The sequence below is a fragment of the Phyllostomus hastatus genome, unplaced genomic scaffold, assembly GCF_019186645.2.
Source record: "Phyllostomus hastatus isolate PE091 unplaced genomic scaffold, TTU_PhHast_1.1 phas_scaffold_1066, whole genome shotgun sequence".
Taxonomy (NCBI): domain Eukaryota; kingdom Metazoa; phylum Chordata; class Mammalia; order Chiroptera; family Phyllostomidae; genus Phyllostomus; species Phyllostomus hastatus.
The window spans coordinates 10,935,004-10,952,725 of record NW_025334004.1 but is presented as its reverse complement, the minus strand read 5'-3'; the positions used below and the strand labels follow the sequence as shown (position 1 = coordinate 10,952,725).

At 57.0% G+C, this 17,722-nt stretch overlaps 1 protein-coding gene across 1 annotated transcript in view; it reads left to right on the top strand.

Annotated features, from left to right (window-relative positions):
• CRTAC1 (cartilage acidic protein 1) overlaps nt 1-17,722 on the top strand; it is a 136,827-nt gene that overhangs the window by 104,795 nt on the left and 14,310 nt on the right. Inside the window, exons 6-11 of the mRNA XM_045854395.1 lie at nt 5,245-5,379; nt 8,619-8,764; nt 11,254-11,390; nt 14,960-15,042; nt 15,906-16,006; nt 16,398-16,566. Coding sequence (XP_045710351.1) covers nt 5,245-5,379; nt 8,619-8,764; nt 11,254-11,390; nt 14,960-15,042; nt 15,906-16,006; nt 16,398-16,566 — 771 coding nt within the window. The remainder of the gene's footprint in view (nt 1-5,244; nt 5,380-8,618; nt 8,765-11,253; nt 11,391-14,959; nt 15,043-15,905; nt 16,007-16,397; nt 16,567-17,722) is intronic.

Sequence of the window (17,722 nt, the reverse complement as noted above, 5' to 3'; positions counted from 1 at the left end):
GGCAGGCCCCCACCAGCCCGCTCCGGAGAGGTGACAGAGGGCGGCAGAGTGGAGGCTGCGGAGCCTCCCAGCTCCCAAGGCGGGCGCTGGCCTTGCAGCGGGAGCGCGGCCAGATCTGACAGGCGGGAACAGTCAGGCTGGAGCGACAGCCTCCCCCGCCAGGGCCCTGGACCTCTGCCAGGGAGACCCAAAGCCTCAAGACACCCAGGCTCTCAGATGCACTGGATGATTGGCAAGAAGGGACATGACTTTTTTTTTTTACAACAAATGCAGATATGTCATACAACACAAACTCAATCTCAAGACACACTTTCTTAAGCTAAAATAAGAAATTTTAAAGACGTGTCGAGCCCGTGGCTGGCTACTCTGGGCCTCTCCAGAAGTGCAGAAGGCTCCTCTGTGGAGGGGGCGCTTCAGTGGAAGTGCCTGAGAGCACAGTGTGGGGGTGCCCCGGCCCTGGGGGCACTCAGACGCGGGTGTGGACTGTGACCAGTGGTCTGCTGGCCGCCATCGCGCCTCCCCGAGCCTCGGCTTCCTCACCTAGGAAGGGGCGAGGCGAGATGAAACACGTTCAGTTCCTGCCCCACAGGACTGAGCATCAGGCTGCCAGAGGAGCTGTTCCTGCCACTGCTTTACCTGCCTTCTCTCCTGAGACAGTGTTTTCCTGCCCCTCACTGCCTGGGGGGCGGGGTGCACAGTGAGGACCGACTTCCCTCCTGTAAGGCCCTGGGTGCCCACGGCATGGGAACCCCCACCCAGCAGACAAACGCTGGAGCCTGTCCTGCCCACCTGCCATACCCCCCACCCCTTCCGCCCCCCCCACCCCCACCAGCATCCTGCAGGTGCGGGCAGGGAGGAGGGAGGACTGGGGAGCAGTGCACAAGTCCTTGTCTGATGCCCATACGGGGCCCTGCCCGGCATCTGATGGCTCACCGAGGGCTTCGGGGAGGGGGTGGGGACAGGCACCACTGGCACCAACACAGTGTTCCTTTGTGTTAGGACTTCCAGGAAATTTAGAGTTTAAGACCCTGTTGCCATCCTGCCCTGACCCTCACAGCCCCTTCTCCAGCACGCGCACACACACACACACACACACACGTGCGCACTGCCCATTCCTCCACCCCTACATTTTCTAATATCTTTGCTATTCTTTGTCAACACCTTGGACACTCTTGGCAGCCTGCAGGCCCTGGCGTCCACCAGCACCATGTTCCTATCAAGGGCTCAGCAGGCTGCTCTCACAGGTCCTAGTTCCTTGGCCAGCAGGCCTCACCTCCGCCGCGGCCTCCACAGTGCCTGTGTAGGTGGGCCCAGGATGGCCCTCCCAACCACGGCTGTCCTGTGGCCTGCCCTGGCCAGGAGCATGCACTGAGGAGCAGAGATGGAAGGAGCCTTGGAGACCTTCTCGTTCTCCCGCTCATTCACGGGCAGCGAGACCAAAGCCTGGCGAGCACAATTCCCGAGGGCCTGTGGCCAGAGAGGCTGCAGAGGCGGGGCAAGAACCTGGAGGCTTTTCCTTAGTGCAGAGAATCCCCCTGCCTCTTGGTCCCTGGGGCCCAGGCCCACAGTTTGGGGCGGTTCAGCAGCACACACCCTCTTCCCCACAGCCTCACTTTCCCTTCCTCGACCCACCCCCCAACCCCCACACTCCTGGGCACTGGTCCACGTGCAGTCTGAGAGATGGATCACCTGCCCCAAACTGGGCTTGGGTCTGCGTCACCTGAGTGCAGGGGTCAGAGGTGGAGGGGTGTGGTTCTTGCGGGTAAACGAGGCTGCCCCATGGGGCTCTGGCCCAATGAGCAAATCGTCAAAGAGGGTGCCAGAACATGGAAGGAGGGAGGGGGAGCCAAGGGGACACATTTTCCCCAGTAACCCCACCCCTCACACCCAGCCCAGTGGGCGGAGAAGCATTCAGGAAGGGATGGGCAGGGAGCAGTGGTTACACCCAGCAGCAGACCAGGAGGCCTTTGAAGGGATATTATTCACCCAGCAGGTGGGAAATAGTCCCAGCTAATGACTGTGTGGCACCTGACATTTTCAAAGGTACCCTCCAAAAACCAGCTGACTTAATATTTATGACAGCTCTGAGAAAGGGCTATTATTGTTGTCCGTCTTTCTCTGGTGAGAAGACAAGATGCCCGAAAGGTCCAATGGTATATCCAAGGTCACACAGCTTGAACTTTCTCGTCCTCCGTCGTTCCCACCACAAGGGCTGCCCCTCCAGCCCCAGCTGGGGCACTGCTTATCACTGAGAGGCCATGCCTGCCTCCAGTATCTGAGAACTCACTGATGCAAAGTCATGTAGCTTCCTGTTGGGACATCATGCTCCAAGGCCAAATCAGACATTCCTAACTGCCCCCTGAGTAGCCCCATAAGGTGTGTGCTCAAGCCTTGGGGAGGGGGAGATGGAGGGTGACAGAGGAGGGGGGAAGTCTGGGGGAGAGGGGAAGGTCCAGGTAAAAGATACTTGCTGAGTAAGGGGCCTCTGCTGTTGGCCGGGCGGGAATGGGAGTGTCAGGCTGCGCCTAGGGTGGATGGATTGTATTGGTTTGAAGATTTACTCGCTCGCTCTGGGAGAGCCGTCTCCCCTGCAGCGCCAGTGAGGGGTGTGGACACCTGGCCGCCCTGCCTTCGACCCCAGTCTGGCCCCTCCACCTGAGGCTGCGGCGGCTCGTGCCGAGAGGCCAGCTCCCAACTGTCAACTCACCTGCTCCCCGACTGTGCAGCCAATTTGCCAAGAAGGAGTTGTGGGTAACATCTCTGTTATGGTCTGATTGCCATGGCAATAAATTGTCACTAATTAGTAGTGTGGTTACCATGGCAATTTTCTAGTAATTACAGGTTACAAATGGTGCAAGGCTTCAACCCAACCCAATTAGTTAATTAGAAAGATTTAGAAATTTGTCCAAGAGGGAAATAACCTGCTTGGTAGAAAATGAAGGGAATGTGTCACAGCTTGGGAGCCAGAGGCGGAGAGGAAATTGGAAGATGCTGGAGGGGGGAGGAAGGATGGGGTTGGTGGCTGTAAGTCCCAGAGCCCCACCTGGAATTTCCAGAGGCCCAGGCAAGGCCAGCGGTCTCTCGCTAAAGCCTACTACGGAGCTGGAGTCTGGCAGGACCAGGGCAGGGACAGCTGCCAACAGCCACTCAGCCGCTCCTCTTTGAATGGGCAGACGTGGTGCCCAGGTTGTGGCCCAGCACCCTCACTGCTGGCTTTAAAGGAGAGGGGTCCAGAAGCTTCCCGCACCCCACTGTGGCTCTCCTAATGAAAGTGCTTGTTGCATCTTGGGTGATGATCCCCAACAGCGTTTGGGACTCAGTGGCTTCACTTTTACGAGGCTTGGGCTCTCTCTGAGAGCTAATAAAATTTCCCAGGAAGCATCTGGGAGGCACAGGGCCCAGCATGTGTGGAGGAGGAGCCCCCGTGAGAGCAGCAATGCCCTTCGCCCCATCCCTTCCCCTGACCCCAGACACTGGCTCTGGTGGTCAGAGTCCGTTTATTCACTGGGGAAGAAAGGGCCAATGATTTCCTTCAGGGGCCTCTCCCAGAGGGCAGGAGGGGCCTGGCAACCAAGAGAACCCCCACCCCACTTTGGCCCAGTCACCTAGTGGACACCTCTGCGGCACCCAGAGGCCGCTGGCAGGGCGGCGCCTGGCCCAACATCCCTGCCTGAGCTCTCGCTTACTTAAAAAAAAAAATGTACGTTCTTCTGAGAGCTCTGGTAACCATTCCCACAGCACTGAGAAGCAATTTATCACATGCCCCTCAGAGTTCACTGCGCACAGAGACCGCCCAGGGGCCCTGCTGGACTGCACTGCCCGACCAACCCATGGTCAGGGACCTGAGATGTGGCGTGCTGACCAGCTCCCCGGCGCCGGTGCCGCCCTGCGCAGGTCCACCCGCCCGACTCTGAGCACCAGGGCGCTCCGGTCCACAAAGACTTTCAGACCCTCTCCTCGCTTGCTCGCTTGCTTGACCCTCTCAAAGACATGGAAATACCAAAAGCAGGCCACGCTATTCCCATTTTGCAAATGAAGGAGGTGAGGCTAAAAGGGTCACGCGGCCTCGTAAAAAGCCAAGCCAGGGCTAGAATGAATGTCCTGGTCCTGGTCGGGCTGTTTTCTGCGCGAAGTTTCCGGTGTTTGGGGGTGTGGCTTTTCGGGCTGCATCTGAACCCCGCTGGTCCGGGTGCTTCGTTCAAGATGTCTGGAGTTTGGACGCGTTGACATGGGTAGCTCCAAGCTGACCTTGGAGAGACTTCAGGCTGTCATGTAGGTTTGGCTGGATCTTTCTTTAAAAAAAAAAAAATACACTTCACTGGATATTTTCCTTTTAAAATAAAGAAACGATTCTGTTGGAACAAACTAAACAATATGAAGACATTCACAAAAAAAAGGCCACTACCATCGCTTCCTCCCTCCCCAAATCTTAGCTCAGCCAGTAGCCGGGGAAGCCTGGTGTGGCCTCTCTCACGGTTCCCAGCCACAAGAACAAGCTTGCACAAACGTGTTCAGAAATATCACATATTTTTCTTTTTCCTTTTTTTTTTTAAGAAAAGTAAGATCACACAATGTGATTACTTGGCAAATTGCGTTTAATGTAAAACCATGTCATGGGCACTCCCCCAAGTCAATACACGTGTGTCTGTGCCGTCTTCTGAGCAGCTGTAACACGGTTCATCACACAGATGCACCCTAACCCAACGGCCGGTCTCTGCGGATGGTCATGCAGGTTGTTCCCAGCTGCTCACTAGGGCAGTCAAAGCAAGGTAAGCGTCCTTGTACCCATAGCTGGAACCCATTCCTGTCAGTTCCTAGAGCAGGAACGCACCCTGTGTCCTGACCAGCGCACATGTGACTCGGGTGTGGGTAGGGTTGTCAGGGAAATCTGTGACTTGGCCAAGGCATTGTGGGTAGAGCTGGGTTTCGGGATTATCGTAATTTAGCCATCTCCGTGTTCCTCAGCTTGTGGTATCATCCCTCTGGTACAAAGTGACTTGGTCCTGCCCCTCACTTACCTCAACGTCAGTGTGGTCGCCGTCTACACAGATGTGTGGACCTTCAAGCCCAGGTCTGGGCTCAGGGGAGCCTCTGGGAGGTCAGAAGCACCTCTTCCACCCCATCCACAGGTTCTTCAGAGGCACCGTGAGCAAGCTCCTTGCAGGCCTCAGAGGCAGCCACCTCCTCCACGCAGAACTGGGGCTTTGCTTCTGCCACTTACTGAGGGTCCATGTCCTCTCCTAGGCGGCCGAGGTGTCAGCGTGGGCCCCATCCTTAGCAGCAGCGCCTCCGATATCTTCTGCGACAACGAGAATGGGCCCAACTTCCTCTTCCATAACCGGGGTGACGGCACCTTCGTGGACGCGGCAGCCAGCGCTGGTGAGTGCAACCGCTGCCCGAGTCCCTCGGTGCCCAGATCCACAGGGGCTCTGGGCGCCCTGCCCCCTCAAGCATGACCCCCCAGGCCTCCAGGAGAGGCAGCCTCGGCCCCACACAGGGAAACACGGCTTGTCGTCTTCAACCGCACACCCCCCACCACGGCTCAGGCCCAGGGGGTGTTTGCTGCCGGGGAGAGGGAGCCCAGAACTCCTGACTGTTACTCGTTTTCCAGCAACTGGACCTGGCCCATGTCCCCCTGAGTCCTGCTTGAGTCCCAGCATCAACTCCCCCCGCAAGCTTCCTCCCTCCATTTCCCCTCCCCACGTGGATCTCAAGCATTCCGTTCAATCCAGTCACCGTTCTGGATTGAGCTCCTGCGAACTGCCAGGCTGGTGCTAACAGCTGGGAGTGCTGACCTGAATGATGTTAAGACCATGCTAGCCGCCCCTTTCACACACTCACAACTTTCTGGAAGGGGAAACAAAGAAACAAATCGCTATAATAAGAAAGGGGATAAAATTCACTCAAAATAGCACTCTAGCTCCCAGCTCTGCTCCCCCTTCTCCCTTTGTGCTCCGCCCTTATCTGCCTCAGGGCCTTTGCACCTGCTGTTCTCTCTGCCTGAAGTGCACCTCCCCCTTCTCTGTCTGCAGAACTTATTACCCTTCAACACTCAACTCACGAGTTATCTGTGAAGACTCCCCTCCTCCCTCTGTGCCATGGGGCAGAGATTGGCCCCCTCCTCTGTGTTCCCACTGCCCTTGCACGTACCTGTCACTTGGGCTTCTACATTGCTCTCACACCTCTCCATGTCTACAAGGACTGAGCTCTGTTCTATTCACTCTCGACACAATGCTTGGCATGCAGTGGTCACCCAGCAACTTTTGCTGAATGACAGAATGGACACGATAAAAGTTGATGGACTCAGTCAGTCTGCCCTTCCACCACTTCTCCCTACCCAGGCTCCACCCACCTTGCCAGTGAATGAAAGGTTTAATTTCATCTCCTTCCTGGTGGCCTAGAGACACACTCTGGCCTCCGGAAGAAGAGATGAGCAGGGGCCTAGAGACGTAGATCAAAGGTCCTATGGGCTCCAGCTGGTGCCGGCAGGAACATCAAATCCCTGAGCGGGCGTCCACCCGGTCTGTGACATACGAGTGCCTCCTCCCAGCTCTCTGCTCAGAGTTCCCGTCTGAGCACCCACTCCCCTCCCCCCACACACACACTTGTAACCAGGCAGCTCCCCTGGCTGGTCCTCCCCACAGCTTGCCCCTCCTAGAGCTATATACTCTGGCAGCAAATTTTCTCATTGCTGAAAAATCATAAGATGAAGGCGAGGTGGTGGTGGAGAGAACCTAGAGGATTTGATAAGGTGTTAAAGAGATGGAAGCAGAGGTGAGCGAGCGGGTTGGAGTGGGAGAAGGTATCAGGCGGGAGGAGAGAGGAAAGGTGCGAGGCCCATAATTGAAAGTCAGAACGATTGCAGGGGTTTAACAAGACATGTCAAGAGGGCATTCATCACCCAAACAGATGCTGCCGTGAAATGCAGCCTGGTGCCGATTACTCCCGTGAAAGCGAACCAGCTCCTTGTCACGGCGCCTCGTAGGTAGGAGAGAAATGGGCCAACACAAAAGGCCACCGGCATCAGGGCTGGGGAGTTTTGTGGAGAATTAATGGGTTATTAATCCTAGAGGCTGGAAGTCACCCCCATTTCTTTGCAAACCTTCTTTCTCAAGCCTGGGTCTCCCTGCCTCTCCTCCCCCATCTCCCACCCCCATCCTTTAGACCCTCTCCTCCCCCAGGTGGATGCTCAGCCTCCAAGGTTCTTGGGTGGAGGGGGGCACCCCTGCCTTCTCCTGACTCCCATCCTCAGGGCCTCCATGTTTGCAGCTGCCAAGAGCTCCCTGTGCCCCAGGGTCTGTGATCCCCACTCCGCGTTACATTGTCCTGTTGTCTGCCACCTCTGAGGGTCTGGTGACCAATGGCAGTCTGTCGTCTGAAAAGAATCAGTGTGGCTACTTAGCCACACCCACCCCCTCTCAGGTCTGTGCTTGGGCCGAGGGAAATGCCCACCTTGGGCAGCCCGGCCGTCAGGCCGTCCCTTTGGGCAAAGCCACCCTCTACCCTCCCTCAGGACCAGCTCAGTCCCACTGGCCACTAGCAGATTGGGGGACAGCGTGACCAGGTAACATTGGACACATGAGCTTCCCTTCCTAGATCGTGCAAGACACGCTCTTGGTTTCTGTCATGGTGCGGTATTTCCTCTGCTGTCACCAACGCCCCCATTTGCCTTCTGGTAAATTATTTATGTCTCTTTATTTATTCAGTAAGTATTTACTGAAAACTACCAAGTCACCACAGGCACTGAGATAGATGCTGTGCGAACAAAGGTGAATAAGAAGGCAGTCCCTGACCTCATGGAGCCTGAGGTCCAGTAGGAAAAGTGACCCTGAGCAACGAAACCCCAGGGGAACATAATTATGCATATGATCTGCACCATGAACAGAAAGAAGGGGGGCGCTGTCAGGGTGAATTCCAGGGCCGGTGGGAGGGGCTGTTTTCATGGGAGTGGTCAGGGAAGGCTTCCCTGAGGAGGTGACTGGGTGGCTAATAGAATTAAAACAAGGAGCCAGGGAACCAAGAGCCGGAGAAGAGCATTCCACGAGGAGAGAGGGGCTTGAGCAAAGACCCAGAGCCAGAAAGAGCTTGGTTCGTTTGAGGAATGAGAAAAACACAGGAGCCAGTGCTGATGAGTGGGAGCAATGGAGGGGCCAGAGAAAAACCAGGTGTGGTGGGCGGGGACCCTGACCTCCCCAGGGAGCAATTTTGGACTTGACCCAAGAGTGCTGAGGAGCCACTGAGAGATTCAAGCAAAAGCTGCTGATTGATTTAATGCGTGGGGGTGGCTGGGGAGCGCTTCAGTCCTCTAGAGCTTTTGCTAGTCTCCCTGCTCCCCATGCTAACATGCTAACCCCCGAACTGAGTAAACACAATGTGCTTGCTGGGCAAGCGAGGCTGGAAGAGGAGTTTCCAGCTCCTTCTGCAGCTGGATGGCTGTCCCCCCTCCCACCCCAGTGGGAAGATTCAGAGTCTGCAGCTGTGTCTCCCCACCTGCTCCCAGGAGGGCAGGGACAGTAGGGTGTCACCCCCTCTTATTGTTCTTTGTGGGGCCCCAGCCAGGTGAGTGTTTCTGGAGCCTGCAAGGGCACTGACCTGAGGGCCCCCGCCTTTCCCCCAAGGTGTGGATGACCCCCACCAGCACGGGCGAGGTGTTGCCCTGGCGGACTTCAACCGTGATGGCAAGGTGGACATTGTCTACGGCAACTGGAACGGCCCCCACCGCCTCTACCTGCAGATGACCGTCCACGGGAAGGTCCGCTTTCGGGTAAGAAGGGGTCTCTGCCTCCCACTGCCCTCCCTCCCCACCCCTGCACTGTGAGTGGCCCTGGCAGGTCCTGGGTGCCTCCCCCCAGACTGAGAAGGAGCTGTGGCTCTGCAGAGCCTGGGAACGGGGGTGGGGAGACACAAGGAAGGTCTTGTAACATCTTGGGGCAAGGAGGGACTGCAGCCTGGGCTGCTGTGACATCTCTAGTGGCCGGAGCAGAGAGAGCCAGTGGCAGAGGAGAGCCAGCAGCCCCAGAAGGTGGGCAGAGCCAAGGAGATTCTGTGACAGGCGTGTCATTCTCTGGATGGTAGCATTTTTCCTGATGGCTCTTGGAAAACCTGATCTGAGCAAATTGAGGTTCCCGCCAAGGGTACAGTGGGGAGTGGGAGTGTGGGCGAATTGAGGCCACAGAGATCCAACAGCTGCCCCCTAGGGACAAATGGCAGAGCGGGGACAAACCCCTCTCTATGCCCCCGATTTGAGCTGCCAGTAGACTGTGATGCCAAGAATTCTTCAAAGGGGCTGCTTGGTGACAGTAATGGAGGTGCTGCCAGCCTGGCGAGCCTTAGTTTGGGGCTCTCTCACAAAGGACAGTGGAGGATAATAGCTGGTCAGAGCTGATCTTGGGGAGTCGGGCTTATTCTGGAGTACCTACCTGGGTCTTGCCAAAAACCTCTAAGGGACTGACAAAGTTCCAGCATTTGCCTGAGGTTGGATGGTGCCGGGGAAGTCTCCAGGAACCTTGTGGCTAAGCGACTGCCCCCGGCCACCGCCTCGGGGTGCTCAGGCCCAGCTGCTCGCTCCCCGCAGGGGCTGGGGGCCAGGCTCTCTGGGTGCGGGGGAGCCATGCCCTGAACTCGGAGCCTCTGATCATGGGATTTGGGGGATTTTCATCTTTTATTCAGGTTTTTGTTCTAACCCAAGCTCTCAACCAGCAACAGTCTTGCCCCCACTCAGAGACGCTGGACACAGTCTTCTCTGTTGTCACCGATGGGATAGAGGGTACTGCCAGCAGCCAGTGTGCAGAGGCCGGGGTGCTGCTAAACATCCCACAATGTGCGGGACAGCCCCACAGCCGAGAACGATCCAGCCCCGATGCCATGTGCCAAGGTCAAGGAGCCCGCTAACCTTCCCGATGGCGCCTCCCCAGAGCTCACAGGGGCAATAATAATAATAGTAATAGATGCCCCATTTATCAAGTGCCTTCCGTGTGCCAGGAACTGCGCTAAGCACTTTACATACATTATCTTGGAAGCCCAGGCGTCCAGTGGGGCAACCCCAGGGGGACTATGCAGGTTTCCGTTTTTTACAGGATCAATAGCTTAATGATGAGTTAGAGATCGTGGGGCCTTTGTTCCCCAGCTCTTAAAGCCCTGCTCAGCCCTCCCCGGCCAGCTGGCTGGGCTCCTCAACAGCTTCATTTCTGCGCTGATAGGGACAACCTCCCTCCTCGGCCTCCCCAAAACAGGCAGCTCACCAGCTGCCCCAGGGTGGCTCATTCCTGCAGCCAATGGACAGGGCCTGCAGTACAAGGCCAGGGGCAAAGCCAGGTCAAAGAGCAGACAGATACTCCCCAAAAGACCACTGTGCCCTTCCCAGCCCCTCCGCACGGGCCCTGGGACTCAGACAGGCTCTCAGGGGTCTGCAGGTCCCTCTGCACCACTCTCCCTCTGTTCCAAAGGCCAGTCCCACCCCTGTGACCCTTTGCTAGGTCCACTGAAGCCCTGTCCACACTTTGGGGTCCCCCCTGAGCCCTGTACAAGCACCTCTACAACCTCCCAAAGCAAGCTTTTAAAAAAAAAAAATCAAAAGACTCTCAAGAAACAGTATAAGGTAACAGAGGCAAAAACACAGCCAGAGGTGGCCTCTGCCACCTTCCATGAGGCAGAGAGCAGGGGCAAGGCCAGGACAGACTGCCAATGATCTATCTCATGCCCACTCTGTGCCAAGCATTTTACATGCAGTCCTCACAACCTGGGCCACTGTTACTATGCCCATGTTACTGATGAGGAAAGTGAGATCCGAGAGGTTCAATAACTTGCCTGAGATCACATAGCTCATCAGTAGAGAAGTCTGGATTCCAGTACACAGCCCTTTCCTGTATCTACCCAGCTACACAGCTTCTGACTCTCACTAAGGAGTAAGGACATGTGCTAGAAAGGGCGATGCGTCTGGAATCAGAAGCCCTGGCTATGGCCCTGCTCCTTAGCTGTGACTCGGGCAACTCCCCTCCCTCTCCAGGACTCAGTTACCTCACCTGTAAAATGGGAGAGCTAATGTCTGTGCTTCCTCACGTGATGGATGGGAGAGCCACGTGTGACCCCAAGTAGGGACAGCCACGTGCTTCCCTGGTGTGGACTGGGACGGCTCCTCTTCCGGGCTGTCTCGTCTTTGACCGCACGCGAACACAGCGGGGATCGGCATCTCACCCACTCCCGCCCTCCCGCGTGCGTGCCTGCCTGCTGACCCGCAGTCCTCTCTCCTCCCAGGACATCGCCTCACCCAAGTTCTCCATGCCCTCCCCCGTCCGCACAGTCATCGCCGCCGACTTCGACAATGACCAGGAGCTAGAGATCTTCTTCAACAACTTCGCCCACCGAAGCTCATCGGCCAACCGCCTCTTCCGGTAGACGCTCCAGCTTGGCTCATGCCCACTCGCCCTTGACGGTGGGGTAGGGCAGGAACGTGTAGAATCTCGGGGGCGGGGGGAGTTCCCAGGGCTGAGGGGGAAGAAGGCACCCTGATGAAGGAGCAGAAAGGAGGGAAGAACAGAGATTGAGTGAGAGGCTGTGGGCATGGGGCGTGAATTCTGGGTAGGAAGCGGGCCTCCTGGTGTTGGGGGTGGGTAGTGGGCAGAGGGGGTGTGGCCCAAAGTGTCCCCAGAAGCCCAGCCCCGCGGGATAGAAATCCCACCACCACAAACAGCCGTTACAGAGCCCAGCCTGCTCAGGTGCAGCTGGGTGCAGCGAACACAGGCGGGCTGATTGGCTGCAGGGCCTCTTTAAGTGACCGTAAGTATTTTTACCTCCCAAAAGGTAGATGGAACATCCCAAATAAATTTGACCACGAGACATTTTTTTCAAAGATTTTTATCTTGGGTCTGGTGCTCTGCGCCTTTGGGAAATGCTGGATGACCTGATCAATGGTGGACAAGTACACGGGAGTAACCGAGTGGGAAAAACCCACAAGCGCCTGGGCTTGGGTCCGGGGAGGGAGGACTGGGTTCGGAGGCAGCGCTTTTCCGAGAGGGGTCGGGAGACCGCTGGCATCGGAACCACCCAGAGCGCTTCCTTCAAGTCGAGCCCCAGGCCCAGCTTGCGCTCCTGAGCCAGAATCTTGGGAGGCAGGGCCCGGGAAGCCATTTTTAACAAGCGCATTAGGCAGCAGGCGTAAAGTCTGAGAACCACTGTTGGGGGGCAGCCCTCAGAACCTGCGTGGCCTGCGATGGCCCTGCTCCTGGTGTGAAGCATGCTGAGGGCGCTCGGGGCTCGGGCCAGGTGGGGAGAAGAGGGTCGGCCACGGGGCACAGGCCAGATCACCTGTCGGGCTCCCCCAGATCCTCACCCCCTCCTCCAGGAGGGCCCCAACTATTAATAAAAGGGGAGAGCTGAGACTAAGCATGTTTAAAATATAATTATTAACAAAGCATCAATCCTGACTGAATGTAATCACCCCCCGAAGGCACCAGATTTACTAATTAGGTGCCTTGCAAAAAGCTTATTCACAACTTCCAGATTAATTGAGGAAGATCAATTGCTCGTTAACAGAGACACTGCCTTCCTTCTCCGGCTAATAAAGTGTCACTTGCCAGGGTCCCTAATCACCAAGGAGTCCAGTGCTCTCATCTCTGTGGTCCAAGAACCCCTGTCCACCTCCCCTTCAGGCACCTCCCCTGTCCACCTGCCCGCCTGCCTGGCCCCCGTCAAACCTCCATCTCCCTCTGGGCCACCCCAAGGGCTGTCTGGCACAGAGCTGTCCTGAGTGTCACGATGAAGTTGCCCCCAAGTCAGTGTGTTTGCTTCTGCGCAGCAGCAGTGGAAGCTACTTCCCAGGTGCGTGACTGTGCCCCGAGTCCCTGTGGCAGATGGCTGGGTCGTGAGCATGCAACTGAGGCCCCCACATAGCCAGCAGCTCTGCGAGTTCAGCACCCGCCTGTCCCAGTCCCTGAATGGAACATGGTGGGCTCCTTGTAGGAGGCACTGTGCTTGAATCTGCAAGTCCTACAGCAACGCCTCGGCCGACCAGAGAACGCGCTGCCCAAACTGGATGCTTAGTGAGAGTGTAAGGGGGCCCCATTGATAATGGCAGTACAACAGGCATCAGCTGGGACACGCACGGTCACGCAAGGCATCCATCTAAACGCCTCCGATCCGTTCTCATCTCTCCACCCCATGCCACCCCCGTGCTCTCTCTAGTGGATTCCTGTGCCCACCTCCCGCCGCCTCCCGCCGCTTCCCTGTGACTAGTCCCACAGAGCAAACCTGGCCACATGCCTCTTCCACTTCAAACCTCTCACAAGCCTTCTCTTTGACACATCCCACAGCTACCAGTTTTGTCCCTAGCCTCCACGCTCCCCACTTCCCCGGCTTCTTTCATCTCTGGGCTGTGCCAGGCTTGGACCCCCATGGTGCCCACACCCTCTGCCTTGCTGCTCCCTCCTCATCTGGATGAGCTTACCCAGCTCTGCCCGCCCCTCGGCCCCACTCTCCCTGCCGGCCTTCAGCACCCTGCCTGAGATTCCCTGTCATCAGGGATCCTGAGCTCCTTTCTTCCTCATGCTCACCATAGCCACAGGCTCCGGTACACAAGTTGCTGCGGAAGAACTTGTTCAGCGAATACATACATGCGGTAGAACCGCTGGGCTTTATCCTTATGAACCCTTAACTGCCTTGTCACCAGAGCCAAGAGGTATCTCTGCCCATCTGTGACAGAGTCTGCAGGACCTGAGTGGTCGAAGGGACGGGGTATTGGCAGGCTGAGGCGTACACACCTCCAGCAAGTGTGCACACAGCCAAGTGCAACCAAGCACACTGTCCACTGCCCAGACTGCACACGTGGGTGTGCTGGGCACAGGTGCCCCGTGTGGACAGAGGACATCTCTCAGGGCATCTGCTCAACCCCATAGACACCCTGCAGTTCTGCCAACACTCTCTGCCATCCAGCCCCCATAGGCTCCAGCTCAGTGGACACCAGGCTCCTCCTGAAAGCACTAGCCACATCGCAGTCCTCTGGTGACTCTGCGATTTGGACGGACAACAGCCACCTGTAGTGTGTGGGGGAGGGATACAGATGCGCCCTGGCCTCTGTCTGCTCCCAGCATTGCTCCACACATTGAGGGCAGAGCCCCCATGGCTGAAACATCTAACAAGTGAGAAAAATTAGAGGGAGAGCTCACGGCCATCAGAAGCAGTCAGCTCAGTGTAGAGAAAGAACAGGACTTTCACAGTGGACTTTGCTGGAGCAAATATCACTGTGATTCAGAGTTCAAAATAGACAGAAGCCCTGCAGCCCAAAGGGACCCCTTCCCTCCCTTTGCCTTTGGAATTCATCCATGCATCCCACAGACATGTGCTTGGAGCTCTCCAAAAGCCAGGCACTATGTTAGATGCTGTGGAGATGCAAAGATGAATAATACATGGCCCCAGCCTGCAAAGAGCTCACAGCCTAACTGGGAAGATAAGGCGCATTTATACAGAGCTTTTACCCAGGCAGAAAGTGATAAAGGCCAGACAAGTGATAAAGGCAGAGCAGCAAGGCATTGCCTCTAGCAGGACGACCAGGGAGAACTTGGGGGATGTGGCATTTGACTGGGGTTTGAACCCTGGGTACCACCCAGAACTTGGAAACAGGGCCACTTGAAGGAAAGTAAAGGTCACTTGAAGGTAGCTGTGTCCTTGTCCCTTCCCCATCCATCAGCTGGCCTTCCCCAGACTGTCTATAATTCATCCATTAGAGAAGGAAAAATCAATACTTACCTACGTAAATTAAAACCCAAGAAGAGAACAGGCAGGGTGTAGACAGGGTCTGTGGACAGAGTGGCTCACAGGCAGGCGGGTTGCAGCCCACGAGCAGGGGGACCCAGGATGCTCAAGGCACAGAGCGTGGAGTGAGCCCTTAGGTCTCTAGGTCCAGGGGCACCCTGGGGCCTCCCCAGCTGGTTACTGCTCCACGAACGGCCTGTCTCTTCTCCAACAGCGTCATCCGCAGGGAACACGGCGACCCCCTCATTGAGGAGCTCAACCCTGGAGATGCCTTGGAGCCTGAGGGCCGGGGCACAGGTGAGGCACCTGAGGGCTCGCCTGCCCTCTCCCACCTCAGTGCTGCCCATGCCCTGGGAGGAGGGCGGGAAGGATGGGGCAGTCTGTCCCACCACAAGGCACTGCCAGTCCCTCCCGCTCTGAGGGCTAAGGCCTAGGGCAGGAGAAGGGGGAGTTCCTGAGAGAGCCAGGCAGGAAGCAGAGGAGGGATGGGTGGTCTAGTCTCCCAGTCCCAGGGTGGCTGAGGATGGGGCTGGGGCTGTGGCCCAGGGTCTGTGGGCAGTTGCTTCTCTGGCAATGTCTTGATGGGTGGGGTTGGAAAGGAGAGGTTGGGCGTCCTGAAGTCTAACCCCTCCCCTCTTGGCACTCAGCCTGGTGTCGAAGAAAGAGCACTGGGTTAGGAGTCCCAAGACCTAGTCCTGCCATTGCCTCGCTGGTGGTCTTGGAAAAGTTACTTCCTCTGGGTCTTGTTCTCCACGTCTGTTAAATGGGGGCAATTACGCCTGTCCTCCTTGCCTCTATGGGGTGTGGTGAGGACCCAGAGGAGACCATGTGTGTGCAGACATTTGGTAGGTTGGCGAAAACTGTGCAAATATAAAAAGCGTGTATAATATAAAGACCAGAACAAAGTCCTCGAGGTCTGAAGAATTAGCGCCCACCATAGCTCCCATTAGATGTCCCGGGAAGGAAAGGGAACCCCTTTTCGGTGAAATTCTATCATGGGATGGCTGTTACAAAGGGGTGCAGCGGGGGTCCCAGCCTGGGTCTCCCGCCCCAGCACCTCCCCCACTCTGGGCTGTGGACTGCGGTGCCGGGGAGAGGCCCCACGCCCGCGGGTCTCCGGGCCAGCGGCCAGCGGCCAGAACAGGTGTGCGTTTTTGCAGGGGGTGTGGTGACAGACTTCGATGGAGATGGGATGCTGGACCTCATCTTGTCCCACGGAGAGTCCATGGCTCAGCCGCTGTCCGTCTTCCGGGGGAATCAGGTGTGCGGGGAGCTCGGGAACCACGAAGCCCAGCCTGGCGCGGTCCCCTGGGCCGGGGTGGGTGGGAGCAGAGGAGCCCAGATTCGGCCTGACAAATGGACACGCAAGGCCTGGAGGAAGCAAAAGAAAACGTGCCAGCAGCACGGCAACCCTCCCGCAGGGCCTCCCAGGAGAAACCCTCCGCCCCTGCGGCTTCGGGGGCTCTTCCTCAGAGACTGTTCTTTCGGAGTCTGCCGGCTTCCCTCCCCCTTTCCAGCGTTTTCCTTCTCCTCTCCCTTCCCTCTGCCCCCTTTCTTCTCTTCCTTTCTCTCCCCCTCCCCGTCTCCTGCCCTGGGTCCCCGCTCCTCCACCCACCCCGCTGATGCCGGCCTGCCCTCTCCCCTCCCCACAGGGCTTCAGCAACAACTGGCTCCGAGTGGTGCCGCGGACCCGGTTTGGGGCCTTCGCCAGGGGGGCGAAGGTCGTGCTCTACACCAAGAAGAGCGGGGCCCACCTGAGGATCATCGACGGGGGCTCGGGCTACCTGTGCGAGATGGAGCCCGTGGCGCACTTCGGCCTGGGTGAGTGGAGCCAGGGGAGAGGTGGGCGGGGAGCTGCTGGCGGACAGTGGGTCCTGAAACCGCCCCTGGCATCATGCGGAGGGATGCAGGACTCACAGCTCAAGCATCTTCCCGGCACCACGTCGTTGCGACAGACAGCTGTGGCAGACGCCAGCTGTTGGGGGCCACGCTGCTCTGAGATGAACCTGACCTCAGGAAGGCGTTTTTGTGTGCCCTGCCCCTTCCAGGGGTCCCAGCCTTGCTGCCTCTGTCAAATTATTCACCTTGGGGTCAAAGTATTTAATTCTCCACCTGTCTGGGCTGTTGCCTTGTTCTTCACACAGTGGCCTACACCAGTCTTATCCACCCCGGCTACCGCCCGGGCCTCTTGAGAGTTGGCTCTGTGATTAAAGTGTCTCACCAAGCCCCTGGTGACAATAGCAAACTCTGGCAAGGATGGAAAGAAGCTAGATCTCTCCGACATTGCTCATGGGAATGTACAATGGTACAGCTATCCTGGAAAATACCTTGGCAGTTCTTTTAAAACCCTAAACGTACAACTACTATCAGACCCAGCAATTGCCCTCCTGGGCATTCATCCCACTTGAATGAAAACTTATGTCCGAAAAAAAATCCATACAAGGTGGTTCGTGGCAGCTTTCTCAGTGATAACCCGAACCGGAAACAACCTGGATGCCCTTCAGTAGGTTAACGGCCCGACTAACTGGGGCCTGTCCGCACCTCAGACTGTCACTCAGCAGTGAGGAGGGATGAACTGTTGAACACAGGGCCTGGATAGCTCTCGAGGGCACCATGGTGTGGGGGGACAGGCCGATCTCAAAACGTCACATACTGTTGGCTCCATTTACACAGCATTCTCCAAATGACAGAACTGTAGGGACAGGACACAGATCAGGGGCTGCTGGGGTAGGAAGGGTGGAAAGGAGAGGGGGCAGCCCGAGGGGGGCCCTGGTGGTGACGGAGCGGCTCTGTGTTCGACTGTGGTTGCGGCTGCACGGGTCTGCATGTGTGATGACAGGACAGAGAGCCACCCACACAGCTTGTGCCGACATCTGTTTTCTGGTTCGACCTTGTACTGTTAGTTCTGGAACATGTAACCACTGGGGGAAACCCAATGAAAGGTATACAGGATCTCTCAGTACTATCTTTACAACTT